The 15,714-nt window shown below is 35.3% G+C and overlaps 1 protein-coding gene across 3 annotated transcripts in view; it reads right to left on the reverse strand.

Annotated features, from left to right (window-relative positions):
* LOC125116129 (protein FRA10AC1) overlaps positions 1 to 15,714 on the reverse strand; it is a 43,837-nt gene that overhangs the window by 14,754 nt on the left and 13,369 nt on the right. For 2 of the 3 annotated variants that reach the window (XR_007132255.1, XR_007132254.1), the window contains exons 9-10: positions 5,334 to 5,379; positions 3,245 to 3,358 (exon numbers count right to left, since the gene is read on the reverse strand). Coding sequence is in view for 1 of the 3 variants with exons in the window: in XM_047761098.1 (XP_047617054.1) it covers positions 1,809 to 1,851; positions 3,245 to 3,358; positions 5,334 to 5,379 (203 nt within the window). In the remaining 2 variants the exon portion in view is untranslated. Of the gene's footprint in view, positions 1 to 1,808; positions 1,852 to 3,244; positions 3,359 to 5,333; positions 5,380 to 15,714 lie in introns of all 3 variants that reach the window. The other variant, XM_047761098.1, reaches the window with a different exon arrangement.

A 15,714-nucleotide genomic window follows, 5' to 3' on the forward strand; every position in this document is an offset into this window, starting at 1 on the left:
TTCCTCCACATAATTCATATCTACCACCACTTTGAAAAAAAACACAAGAAACCAATGCACTAGTTCTAAACCACCAGTAAACAGAAAATTCTTAAGACTAAAGAATACAGTAAAGGGTATAATGGAAGGAGAATGGAAGGGCTTACTGTTGACTCATATGTCTACTTTCGACCACTTATCCTCTTACTACTGTAGCTTTATCTTATTTAGGCAAGGTTTACAAGGCTGTCAGTAAACGACTGGCAAGCAATTGACTTTAACTGGTGAAGAAAAGAAACACTACACAGGAAAAAGTGATAACGCTGAAACTGGGAAAGAGGATGAAGAGACAACAGAGAGGATTACTTTCAAGAAAACTTGATATAAGGTTTGATGAGATACACCAAATACTACAATACTATTTAAGACAATAACCATTTTTTGCCTCTCATAAGAATAATTTCAATTTTGAAATGAAGCTTGAAACTCAAGGTCAAAAAAACATCTCTGCTATCTTTCAGTATCATGGAGGAGAGGGAGAATAAAGGCTATTCAAATAATCTAAAAAATTCTGCTAATTTTAAGAATTTAAAAATTGCTGTTTATTTTTAATAGCTAAAATACTAGATAAGGCAATTTACAAAATAACTAATTTTAAATTAATATACTAAAATACATATTTTATAAAGCTGCAGAATCTTATTGCTAGACTTTCAAGCATTATTCAGGACATGAAACTTAATCACCACAATCATGCCAGGTCACAGAGATTTTGTCTGAACATCTTCAATGCCAGGGACTTCATTATGCTTGACTTAGCAGAAGCTAGGCACTGTGTCAAGCACATGATAGGCATTTTCACTTAATCCCCACAATAACTTTAGTATCCTCATTTTTAGAGATAATAAAATTGAGTCTTACAGAGACTGCCCAAGAAAATGACCAGTAAGTGGACTAGCTGAGAGGAATTCACGGGCATCTGATTTTAAGGCCCCATGACCTCACACATACTGTACACTGCAGAACGCTGATACACTCCCCTACTCAATGTGGCAGACACACTCTAGCTCACCCAACAGGAGCCTTATTTTAACATCTGAAATGAGTGTAGAGGTATAATTCTTTAGGAATGACAAATTCCAATTAAACATTGTTTAAATGAGACACAGGAAATCACTTTATGAAAACCTGCTTTACAATATAGTTTCTAAGAATATTGTGGTATCTGACACTGACTCCAAACTAAAAGTTCTACCATCCAATGTGAGAAAAAGAATGTATATATGTATGTGTGACTGGGTCACCTTGCCGTACAGTAGAAAACAGAATGAACACTGTAAACCAGCTATAATGGAAAAAGTAAAAATCATTTAAAATTAAAAAAATTAAGTCTAGCATCTTATTTACCCTCCTCCACAGGTCTTCACATTTAAAAATGCTTGGCTAGAGTTATGCATAGTGAACTTCCAGTTCTGTGGTTTATGTAGTCATATGGTAATGCTGGATTTTATATACAATTAATTGAACCATCAACCACTCAAGTCTAGTCTTTTTTTTTTCTTTTTTGGCAGCCCTGCAGCATACAGAGTTCTGGGCCAGGGATCAGATTCAAGCTGCAGTTGTGATTTACGCCAAAGCTGTGCCAACACTGGATCCTTAGCCTGCTGTGCTGGGCCGGGGATCAAACCTATGTCCCAGCACTCCCAAGACACTGCCAATCCTACTGCACCACAGTGGGAACCCCTCAAGTCTATTTCAGACATACAGCTCAGGTAAGAGACTACATCCAAGACAACTAAAATTAACAACAGCTTTTTTAAAGATATTACCTGTGATGAAAATTTAATTTAAAGGAACATTCTTGGCATAATCCTAAAAAAAAAAAAAAGGGTAATACCACTGAATTGGTAAATTTGAATAACTGCACTTCTATTCTACTTTTAACATCATAAATTGTCATTTTCCCTTACATTCCTTTAAGAAGGGAAACAATCTGTAGAAAACAATTTGATTCTTTCCACCTCAAAAAAATTATGTATATATAATAAAAATTATACTAGAATGCTCGAGGAACTGAAATTATGATATTACTTTTAAAAATGGTGCTGTTGGAGTTCTCGTTGTGGCTCGGTGGTAATGAACCTGACTAGTATCCGTGCAGATGCTGGTTGGATCCCTGGCCTCACTCAGTGGGATAAGGATGCAGCTTTGCCATGAGCTACAGTGTGGGTTGCAGACATGGCTCCGATCTGGAGTTGCTGTGGCTGTGGCACAGGCTGGCAGCTACAGCTCTGATTCAAGGAGCCCTAGCCTGGGAACTTCCATATGATGTAGGTATGGCCCTAAAAAGACAAAAAAAGAAAAAGAAAAAGGTGCTATCAGTTTATTCTACAAGAAACTATTTCACAGACACATTAATGTGTATCTCACATTCAAGATACCTAATAACAATAACGTGGATATAGTTTTTCTTTGTGAAGTACTCTAGAGTTTTCAAAAGGAAAAGAGCTTTTAAAAAAAGTTCCACAACTGTGATTTCCTTTTTGCTTTAATCTCAGTTCACACCAGTTGACTTTTCCTCATAAGCACTTGCAAGAGTTACTCAGAAAACCAGTTCTCATTGGTGTGTCTTAAGTAGCATATGGGGAAATCCTTGACTTCTACCTCAAGTAGGCAGAAAGCTCTAAGAGCTCATTTATTAGGAACCAGAGAAGGCTGTTAACATGATGCAGAGAAGCTGACACAAAAGACTAGCTAAGAGAAAATAAAACAATGAGCAACAGATTCTAAAAGCATGTATATTAAGAGAAATGGTTTTATTTGGAATTGTAACACTAAGCCTTTAAGGCTTATATCAAGAACAATTTCCCCTAAAATGTTTTTCCTTACTGACACAGAGTATATTTATTATCCACACCATAACGATATGGCTATCAGCTAATGTGAGATATTACATTCTCTTATGATACTCTGCATCTCATTCTGCTTTGATGACATTCTCAAGTTAATGGAAAGAGGTCTTCACAAATTACTGGTTTACATTTGGCATTTGAACTGTTCCCCTAAATATTACTGTAATTCAGAGAATAAAAAAGTTTTAGGATCAAAGTTCTTTGCAATTTTAGGAAGTTCTGAGAAAAAAAAGTACACTTCCAGGAAGATAAATTGTTTAAATTAAATCTTAAATTAGCCTATATACTTTAAGGAATAAATTACTAGATAAACTTTGAAGAAACCGATTCTATCCCATCTAAAGTCAACTTACTTAATTTAACAAGAGCATTTCTCTTTTCACCATGCTCAATATAACCAAAATTAACTTCCCAACTCTTTAAGCCTTCTTTTTTATCACAACATTTATTTCCACAGCAAAACTGGCCTACAAATAAAAAAAAAAAAGAATATTAGCTAGGATAGTTGGTGAAAATATTTATCTATGCAATCTGGTATTATCTCTAAAGTTTACTGTTAACATACACACATAACATATATACATAAATTTTTAGTTCTATAAAGTCAACATTAAAAAACTGACAATATTTATAGCATGTTCAGCAATCAAATCAAACTGCTGACCAAATTGTTTTAAAAAAATCAATCCCAGAATTCTTACTTGATAGACAGGTTGGCTGTTCATATTTTGATACAGAGTTCTAGTAACTCTGTATTAGGGAATCGTACACTTTGGAAAATGGGAGTACTAAAAAAGTGTACTCACTAATCTGCTAAAAGAATAAATACATATTTCAAAATACATGCACTTATACCTGGTTGAATCTTTAATTTTTAATAAAAAATTAAAATTGATATTTTAAAGTATTAACATAATGGCATTTAAATACCAGCATAAAATGGCATTTAAAGCACATTTTAAAATGCTAGAATTTTGAGATGTAACTAGAATACGTGATCAAATCCAATGCTCTAAACTTTAGAATGGCCTGACACTAAAATCCGTGTAACATTACCATGTATCCACTATATACTAAAACCTTTTGCAAAAAAGCACTAGTATTGATGATCCGAAAGGAAGAAAAAGAAACTACTCATCAATTATTAACTTTGACAGAAAAGGTAAGATCAAACTTATTTGTATCACCATCTGCACCAAGAGGAACAAATCTGAACTTTTCATAAAAAGAAATTATCAAAATGAGTTTTGAAAATTATCAGTCTAAAGGCTGACAATTTTTCTAAATTGGCATTTTTTTACTCATTCCAAAGAATATTTCATTAAATCGTACATGTTCAGCAATGGCTCTATTGTTAAAACAGCAACAAAATTATAACTTCATAAATCATGACAAATAGCGTCTCCCCTTCTCGACTTCTTTCTTCAACTACATTAATTTAGAGAACGTCATCAATTTTTTTAAAGGCAGTATTACATACTATCACTTGAAATCACATTCAACAAAAGTAAAAAAAATTTAAATTGTGATAGACATTCCAACATTTCTCATTGTTTTAGGTAAAAACACAAACTAAAATGCAATCCTAAGACAAGGTAAAAATAACTTTATTCTCTTTCCTTCTCCTCTAGAATATCTTCAGGGCTGATCCTTTATTTAAAAAAAAAATCCTACTCTTTAATTTTTAAATTACATATCCAATTTTACAATGGACAAAGATATCCAAAATACAGAAGATGTGTATGAGCCACAGTGATGGCATGAATGTTTAATCATTTAAAAAGTTTTAAGTTATTAGTTTACAATTATTTTCTTAATACTATGTAATTTTTAGAAGCATTAACACTTAAAAATGTGATTATCAATACAAAGTTTTATAGCATAAATAGCATGGTGATATTAAATTTTCTGAGATATTTTATAAACAGATTACAATGCATAGAAAAAGCATTTATGGACTGTCTACCAAATGCTTGGTCTTTTGCTATAAGACTAAGTACTGGGGCTCAAACTCAGTGACTCCCTTAAATAAGAACTAACCTGTCTAAAAATTCTATTAGGTTCAAAGTAATATTTAATTTCTACTTGCAAAATGTGGATTTAACTGGAGTAATACCAATTCATCATTCCAAAAATAAAAAGGAAACCTCAAGTATTCACCCATCCATTGTAGTTTCCTTTCTATGAAATCTTTAACTCTAAAAATTTTCTACTTATCTTCAATTGAACGTTCTAAAAGCAAAAATTCTGATGGTAAACATCACAAAAGCATTCCATTTTGACCTTTGTTACAAGCAATGTATCATTAATACAATTTCTCTTAGTCTGTATTTTGTAGATAATACTGTATTATTTACATTAGGAATAATTTTACCCAACGACTTCAATTCAATAACATAATAACCTTACACTATTAAAAAGTAAAACTAATAAAAAAGTTACCTTTTCCTGAAATCACTTCTCTTTCTACTCGCCACCTAAATCCAAACTGATGAGGAAAAAAAAGTTATGTTTATGCCAGAGTAAAATCAGACATTATTTAAACTGTACATAAATCTTAACATGGAGCTAGCAACTGACATAATGACACTTACTAACCTAAAAAGTAAAACTAATTCCCATCACGATAGCTTTTCCTGTCCTTATGAAACAGAGCAGGACCCTATGGCCCTTCCCCTCCATGTTCTCCTCCTGCCTTTTATCTGTAGAAAAACTTTAGTCAAAGAATAAGTTTAATTAGAGAAGTGAGAAAATGCAGAAGCAAGGGGAAACAGTCAAACAGACAAATAATGATAGTTTAGTCATTAAGCAAACTCAAGGACTTTTAGTTCCCCCTCAAGGGCTATAGATAATATTCTAAGCTATATCCTGTGAACTGTCTTGTAGATACTGAAACCTCCACCAGGTGGAAGAAATTAACTACATGAAAACCACACTGTAGCCATGACATAAGCTACAATTCTTTTTAATTAATTATTTTTCATTTTATGGCTGTACCCACAGCATATGGAAGTTTCTGAGCCAAGGACTGAACCCATACCACAGTTGCAACTTAAAGCGCAGCTGTGGCAACAAAGGATCCATAACTCCATGTGCCACCACATGACCAATTTCAAGATGACTGTCAGAGCTACTGTACAGTTTGTGCATATAGCCCCAGGCTTCCATCTATAAAAGCTCTTGCCCACTCATTGTCAGTGGAGGGAACTGGCCTTTGGACACAAGTCAAGCCCCCTTGTCCCCACCCCTATTTACCAGCCTCTAAAATAAACTTTCCTTTGTAACAATCCTGTCTCTTTATAGGCTTTAGAGTGGCGAACTGCTAGATCCCGCTTTTAATAATATTTGTAGGATTTCAGGTACTTAAAAATCTGAACAATCACCACCTTCTCTGTTAAGGAACAATCTTCTTTACTTTTAAACTTTCTACTAGATGTTATAGGTACCAGGTGCAAGATATGTAAATTAATAAAAAATATATCCTGTTCTACAATGCTGACAGAAAAAAATAAAAGAAGTTATGGTATAGTGAAGAGGCAGTATACTACAAGGCAGGAGAGTGCAGTCTTTGGAGTTTGACTGTTTGGCTTTACATCTGTCTCCACCATTTGAAAGCTGTCTAATATTGGAGAAGTTATTTAATCTATCTGTGCCTTGGTTTCCTCAAGTGGAGATAATATGATTTCCTACTTCTTGAGTTAAGAGGTTTAAACAGGATAATAAAGTACTTAAAATAGTACCCAGTACATAGTACACACCAGGGGTTAGCAAACAATGGTGCACAGGCCTGGTGATTATTTTATAAACAAGGTTTTACTGGAACACAACCACACCCATTTCTTTATTTATATGTTAACATATTTTTTATTATCGATTTAAAATGTTCTGACAATTTCTGCTATACAGCAAAGTGACCCAGTTATATAAATATATACATTCTTTTTCTCACCTTATCCTCCATCGTGTTCCATCACAAGTTACTAGCCTTGCTACAGCCCCTGCCCATTGCCTCCATCTCTCTGGAAGCACACACAGCCATACACCAGCACACCCCCTATTAAGGGGATAACAGTCTGTACACACTGAGGAAAGAGACAGCAAGCATCCAAACCAGAAGCAGCCCTCATGCCAAAAAAAAAAAAAAAAGTAAGCCCTTACAAAGGACCCAGGGGAGCTCTCTTGCATATAAACAGCCCTCCAAAACCACAGCAGGTGTTTTCCCTAAACCCACAGAAGAAGAAAAATATAAGCAAAATGAAGAAGCTCAGGAACCATTCCCAGTTAAAAGAACGGGAGAATCCCCAAAGAAACAAAGAATGAGACAGACCTCTACAGTCTAACAGACACCAAGTTTAAAAAGGGAGATAGTAAAAATTCAGAAGGAATTAAAAGCAGATACGAACAGTAATGCAGATTGCTTTAGAAAGGAACTAGCAAATATAAGGAGGAGACAAGAAAAATCAGAAAATTCATTGGCAGAGACACAAGTTGAGTTAAAGACATTGAAGCACTGAATGAATAATGCAGAGGAACGAATAAGTGACTTGGAAGACAATAATGGAAATCATCCAATGAGAACAGCAGACAAAAAACCAAATGAAAAAAACACAAAAGGAATATAAGAGATCTATGGCATAATATTATATGGACCAATCTATACATAATAGGGATATCAGTAGGAGAAGATAAAGGGGGTTGAAAATACATTTGAAGAATTATGGCTGAAAACTCTCTAAATCTAAAGGAAACTGATATCAAGATACAGGAAGCACAGAGGGCCCCAAACAAGTTGAACCCAAATAGACCCACACCAAGACATTATTATAATAAAAATGGCAAAAGTTAAAAACAAGGAGAGGACTCTAACGGCAGCAAGAGAAAAACAAAGAGTTAATTATAAGGGAATCCCCATAAGGCTATCAGCTGACTTTTCTACAGAAACACTACAGGTCAGACATGAGTGGCAAGATATATTCAAGGTTCTAAAAGGGAAAAATCTGCAGCCTAGAATACTCCACCCAGCAAGATTATCATTTAAAACAGAAGGAGAAATAAAGAACTTTTCCAACAAACAAAAACTAAAAGAATACAGCAAGATTAAACCCATTCTAAAATACTGAAAGGAAAGAAGTAAGAAGATATGGGATGGAAGAAATCCCAATTGGAAAGCAATTGCTTAAATAAGCGAGTATACAGATATCAAAGAAAAAAATTACTTGTAAAAGTGACAATAAACACAAGGAACAGCGAAAGGATAAACATAAAGATGTAAATAAATGATATCAAAATCATAAAATGTGGTTAAGGAAAACAAGAAAATCTAAGCCCTTTTTTTTCAGAATGTGTTTGAGCCTATATGACTATCAGGCTAAAGCAAGCAGATATAGAAAGGGATTACCATACTTGAAAAAGAGGGCAAGCACAAACCAAAACCAAACAACACATTCACAAAAACTAAAAAGATGAAGACACAAGCACACAAGCATAAAATAAAATGAAATCATCCAGCCAAAAAAAGAAAGGAACTAAAGAGAAACATAGAATCAACTGGAAAACAGGGTTTTAAATGGCAATAAGTACATATTTATCAATAATTACCTTAAATGTCAATGGACTGAATGCTCCAATCAAAAGACACAGAGTGGCAGACTGAATAAAAAAACACGAGCCTACAATATGCTGCCTACAAGAAAGAGACTCACCTTAGGGCAAAGGATACATGAGGGGATGGAAAAAGATTATTTCACACAAATGGAAAAGACAGGAAAGTGGAACTTGCAATACCTCCTATCAGACAAAACAGATTTTAAAATGAAGCCCATAAAGGAAGACAAAGGACACTATTTAATGATAAAAGGATGAATTCAAGAAGAGGATATTATACTCATCAATATACTCATCAATATATATGTCCCTAATATAGAAGCACCCAAATATATACAACAAATACTAACAGACATAGGAGGAGAAACTGATGGGAATGCAACAATAGTGGGAGATTTTAACAGCCCACTCACATCAATGGACAGATCCTCTAGACAGAAAACCAAAAGAAAACAGAGACCCTAAATTACACAATAGAACAGTTAAACTTAATATTTTCAGGACATTACATACAAACCCTAGCATATACATTCTTTGCAAGTGCATAAGGAACATTCTCAAGGATTGAATACATATGGGGGCACGAAACTCACCTCAACAAATTAAAGAGAATAGAAATTATTTTAAGCAGCTTCTCTGACCACAATGGCATGAAACTAGAAATCAACCACAGGAAAAGAAATGAGAAAAAAACTGACTACACAGAGACTAAACTTCAGGCTACTAAAAAACCAATGGGTCAGCAAGGAAATCAAAAGGGAAATACCTTGGAACAAATGACAATGGAAACACAACCATTCAAAATCTACATGACACCACAAAAGCAGTTCTTAGATGGAAGTGCATAGAGATACAGGCCTTTCTCCAAAAAGAAGAAAAAATCTCAAATCAACAACTTAACCTACCACCTAAAAGAATTACAAAATAAAATCAAAACCTAAAGTAAGCAGAAAAAAGGAAATCTTTATATAAAAATCAGAGAGGCAATCAATAAAAGGGATTCAAAAATCAATAGAAAAAAATCAGTAACTCCAAGAGCTGGTTCTTTGAAAGGGTAAACAAAGTTGAAAATCTTCTGGCCAGACTCACCAAGAACAAGAGAGGGAGAACCCAAATAAACAAAATAAGAAATGAAAAAGGAGAAAGCTCAATGGATACCACAGAAGAAAAACAACAACAACAACAACAATGAAAGAATACTATGAACGATTACATGCCAACAAATTTAACAACTTACAAGAAATGGACAACTTTCTAGAGACTCATGCCAAGTTCACAAGGATGGTTCAATACACTCAAATCAATTGACATCATGCACCTCATTAACAAAAGAAAAGTCAAAAACCACATGATCATCTCAATAGATGCAGAAAAAGCATTTGACAAAATCCAACATCCATTCATGATAAAAATTCTTAGCAAAGTGGATATAGAGGGAACATACCTTAACATAATAAAAGCCATTTATGACAAACCCACAGCCAAAATAATACTCAACAGAGAAAAGCCAAAAGCCTTCCTGCTAAAATCAGGAACAAGACAAGGATGCCTACTCTCACCACTTTTATTCAACATATTATTGGAAGTCCTAGCCTCAGCAATCAGACAAGCAAAAGAAATATAAGGTATCCAAACTGGAAGAGAAGAGGTACAACTGTCACTCCACGCAGATGACATGACACTATACACAGACAATACTAGGACTCTACACAAAAACTACTTGGACTGATCAATGAGTTCAGCAAAGCAGCAGGATATAAGATTAACATTCAGAAATCGGTTGCATACCTTAGGAATCTATACATAGAACTACCATATGACTCAGAAATCCCACTCTTGGGCATTTATCCAGATAAAACTTTCCTTAAAAAGACACATGCACCCGCATGTTCATTGCAGCTCTATTCACAATAGCCAAGACAAACAACCTAACTGTCCATTGACAGATGACTGGATGAGGAAGATGTGGTATATATACACAATGGAATACTACTTAGCCATAAAAAAGAACAAAATAATGCCATTTGCAGCAACATGGATGGAACTAGAGACTCTCATACTGAGTGAAGTAAGTCAGAAAGAGAAAGACAAATACCATATGATATCACTTATACCTGGAATCTAATATACGGCACAAATGAACCTTTCCATAGAAAAGAAAATTATGGACTTGGAGAATAGACTTGTGGTTGCTGGGGGTAGGGGGAAGCTGTGGGGTGGATTGGGAGCTTGGGGTTAATGGATGCAAACTATTGCCTTTGGAATGGATTAGCAAGGAGATCCTACTGTGTAGCACTGGGAACTATGTCTAGTCACGTATGATGAAGCATGATAATGTGAGAAAATAGAATGCATACATGTATGTTTAACTGGGTCACCATGCTGTATAGTAGGAAAAAAACTGTATTGGGGAAATAACAATTAAAAAAAATAAAAATAAATCAACCAAAAAAAAGAAATAGGTTGCATCTCTGTATAATAACAATGAAATATTAGAAAAGGAACATAAAAATACCTTTTAAAATTGCACCCAAAACAATTAAGTACCTAGGAATAAACCTGACCAAGGAGGTGAAAGACATATAGACTGAGAACTATAAAACATTCAAGGAAATTAAAGAAGATTCAGAGAAAGGAAAGATATTTCATGCTCCTTTTTTTTGTCTTTTTTTGCCATTTCTTGGGCTGTTCCTGCAGCACATGGAGGTTCCCAGGCTAGGGGTCGAATCGGAGCTATAGCTGCATGCTCCTGGATTGGAAGAATTAATATTATTAAGATGGCCATACTACCCAAAGAAATCTACAAATTCAATGCAATCCCTATCAAATTACCCATGACGTTTTTCACAGAACAGGAACAAACAATTCAAAAATTTATATGGAACCATAAAAGACCCAGAACTGCCAAAGCAATCCCGAGGAACAAAAACCAAGCAGGAGGCATAACTCTCCCAGACTTCAAGCAATTATTACAAAGCTACGGTAGTCAAGACAGTGCAGTACTGCTACAAAAACAGACATATAGATTAATGGAACAGAATAAAGAACCCAGAAATAAACCCAGACACCTATGGTCAATTAATCTTTGACAAAGGAGGCAAGAATATGAAATGGGAAAAAGACAGTCTCTTCAGCAAGTGGTGCTGGGAAAACTGGACAGCTGCATGTAAATCAATGAAACTAGAACACACCCTCATACCATGCACAAAAATAAACTCAAAATGGCTTAAACACTTAAACATAAGACAAGACACCATCAAACTCCTAGATGGGAACACAGGCAAAACATTCTCTGACAACATCCGTAGAAATGTTTTCTTAGGTCAGTCTCCCAAGGCAATAGAAATAAAACCAAAAATAAACCAATGGGACCTACTCAAACTTAGAAGCTTTTGCATAGCAAAGGAAATGAAAAAAAAAAAACAAAAAAACAAAAAAGACAACCTACGGAATGGAAGAAAATAATCACAAACAGGAGTTCCCGTCGTGGCACGGTGGTTAACGAATCTGACTAGGAACCATGAGGTTGCGGGTTCGATCCCTGCCCTTGCTCAGTGGGTTAAGGATCTGGCATTGCCATGAGGTGTGGTGTAGGTCGCAGATGCGGCTCGGATCCCGCATTGCTATGGCTCTGGCATAGGCCAGAAGCTACAGCTCCGATTAGACCCCTAGCCTGGGAAGCTCCATATGCCATGGGAGCAGCCCTAGAAAAGGCTAAAATACAAAAAGAAAAAAATAATAATTATTACAAATGATGCAACTGACAGGTCTTCAACTCCAAAATATAAAAACAACTCAAAAACTCAACAGCAAAAAAAAACAAACAAAAAAAAAACAAAAAACAACCCAATTGAAAAATGGGCAGAAGACCTCATTGGACATTTCTCCAAAGAAGATATATGGATGGCCAACAGGCACATGAAAAAATGCTCAATATCACTAATTATTAGTGAAACGTAAATCAAAACTATAATGAGGTACCATCTCACACTGGTCAGAATGGCTATCATTAATAAGTCTACAAATAATAAATGCTGGATACAGTGTGGAGAAAAGGGAACCCTCCTATACTGTTGGTGGGAATGTAAATTGATACAACCACTAGGAAAATAGTATGGAGGTACATCTGAATATATATAGGACTACCATATGATCTAGCAATCCCACTCCTGGGTATATATCCAGACAAAACTTTTCACTGAAAAAGATACACGTTGGGGGAAGGAGTCAGGTGGATTGGGAGCTTGGGGTTAATAGATGAAAACTATTGCCTGTGGAATGGATTAGCAATGAGATCCTGCTCTGTAGCACTGGGAACTATGTCTAGTCACTTATGATGGAACATGATAATGTGAGAAAAAGGAATGTACGTGTGTATGTGTAACTGGGTCACCATGCTGTACAGTAGAAAAAAAAGACAGTATTGCGGAAATAACAATTAAAAAATAAATAAAATGAAAATGCATTCTAAAAAAAGAAAAGATACATGCACCCCTATGTTCACTGCAGCACTATTCACAATAGCCAAGACATGAAAACAACCTAAATGACCACTGACAGAATAATGGATTAAGAAGATGAGGTATATATACACAAAGGAATACCATGCAACCATAAAAAGAACAAAATAATGCATTTGCAGCAACATGGATGCAACTAAATTCTAATGTTAAGTAAAGTAAGTCAGAAAGAGAAAGACAAATACCATATGCTATCACTTACATCTGGAATCTAATATATGGCAAAAGTGAACCTATCTATAGAAAAGAAACAAACTCATCGACTTGGAGAACAGATTCTGGTTGCCGAGAGGGAGGGGTAGGGAATGGGATGGACTGAGAGTTTGGGGTTAGTAGATGCAAACTAATGTATTTGGAGTGGATAAGCAAAGAGATCCTGCTATTATAGCACAGGTAACTGTATCTAGTCACTTGTGACAGAACATAGGAGGATAATGTGAGAAAAAAAATGTTTATCTATATATATATAGATATGTATGACTGGGTCACTTGGCTGTACAGCAGAAATTGACAGAACACTGTAAATCAACAATAATAGAAAAAATTAAAATCTTAAAAAAAAACCAATGTGTCAACAATGAAATTAAAATAGAAATGTAAAAACACAAGACAAATGACAATGAAAACACAATTACATGAAATTTATGGGATTGAGCAAAAGCAATCTTAGAAGTAGTTTACAGCGATACAAGCCTTCCTCAGAAAACAAGAAAAATCTCAAACCTAAACTACCATCTAAAAGAATTAGAAAAAGAACAAATAAAATCTCAAATCAGCACAAGGAAGGAAATAATAAAGATAAGAGAAGAAATAGAGGTTTAAAACACTAGAAAAAAATCAGTAAAACCAAGAGCTGGGGGCGTTCCCTTTGAGGCTCAGCGGTTAACACACCCAAGTAGGATCCATGAGGATGTGGGTTTGATCCCTGGTTTCGCTCAGTGGATTCAGGATCCAGCATTGCCGTGAGCTGTGGTCTGTTGCAGACGTGGCTCTCAGATCCTGAGTTGCTGTGGCTATGGTATAGGCCAGCAGCTGTATCTCCAATTGGACCCCTAGCCTGGAAACTTCCATATGCCATGGGGGGCGACTCTAAAAAGCAAAAAAAAAAAAAACAAACCAAAACAAAACCAAGACCTTGTTATTTGAAAAAAACAAAATCAACAAACCTGGTCAGGGTCACCATGAAAAAAAGAGGAGACCCAAATAAACAAAATAAAAAATAAGAGAAATAACAACTGATATCACACACAGAAAATCGTATTTTCAACCTTTATATGTCAACAAAATGGATTACCTAGAAGAAATGAACAAGTTTCTAGAAATGTACAACATTCAAAAACAGAATCAAGAAGAAACATAATTTGAACAGACTGATCACTAGAAGTGAAATAGAATCTGTAATTAAAAAAAAAAATCTCCCCACAAACAAAAGTCCAAGACCAGATGGTTTCACCAGAAAACACTACCAAATACTTTTCAAATTCTTTCAAAAGACAGAAGAGGAGGGAACACTCCCAAAATCAATCTATGAAGCCACCATAACCCTGATACCAAAAGCAGACAAAGACATTAACAAAAAATTACAGGCCAATGTCTTTGATAGAGATGCAGGAGAGGTCCTGTTGTGGCTCAGTAGAAACACCAAAAAATGAGATAAAATTGTCATTATAGGAGTTCACTTCACTGCACAATGGAAACGAATCCAACTAGGAACCACAAAGTTGCGGGTTCAATCCCCAGCCTCACTCAGTGGGTTAAGGATCTGGCGTTTCTGTGGCTGTGGCTGGCAGCAGTAGCTCTGATTCAACCCCTAGCCTGGGAACCTCCATCTGCCATGGGTGCAGCCCTGAAAAGCAAAAAAAAAAAAAAAAAAAAAGTCATTATATGCAGATTACATGATACTCTATGCAGAAAACCCTAAAGATTCCACAAAAAAACTATTAGAACTGATAAATGAATTCAGCAAGGTGGCAGGAGATAAGATTAATATATAGAAATCTGTTGTACTTCTTCATACAAATAATGAAATATCCAAAAGAGAAAGTAAAAAACAACCCTGTTAAAATCACACTCAAAAATATATCTAGGAAAAAACCTAATCAAGGAGATGAAAGACTTATACATTAAGAACTGTAAAACGTTTATAAAGGAAACTGAAGATGATTCAGTGAAATGGAGAGATAACCCATGCTCTTGGATTGGAAGAATGGATATAGTTAAAATGGCCATACCACCCAAAGCAATCAACAGATTTAATGGGTTACCTATCAAATTAGCCATGCCATTTTCCATAGAAATACAGCAAATAGTGTTGCGAGACATGTTTTTGTAATATTTTCTTAGCCTCTTGGCTGAAAATTCCATCTTGTCCTTTCTTACTTTGTCCTGTCTTCCTGCTTGAGAAACAGTCACTTGATGGTAAATGACTTAAGCTTAAGAACAAAGACCTAAAGGCATGGGTTATGCGTGGGTCAGCTGAATGACGACATAGTACATTGGTCTAGGCACGCGGACCTGTGCAGATTGTAACACCATTTGCACAAGCATGATATGTCTTCTAAAGAATAAGAGAAAGAGGAACCTCATGGCCAAGTGGTTTATGAGTGGTCGTTAACAGAATATGCATTAGAAAAGAACCAAGGTGCAAACCTAGGCACACAGGGTTGCTGCAAATAGGCATGCCATTTGCGGGAGCACAG

The sequence above is a fragment of the Phacochoerus africanus genome, chromosome 15 (assembly GCF_016906955.1).
Source record: "Phacochoerus africanus isolate WHEZ1 chromosome 15, ROS_Pafr_v1, whole genome shotgun sequence".
Lineage (NCBI taxonomy): Eukaryota > Metazoa > Chordata > Mammalia > Artiodactyla > Suidae > Phacochoerus > Phacochoerus africanus.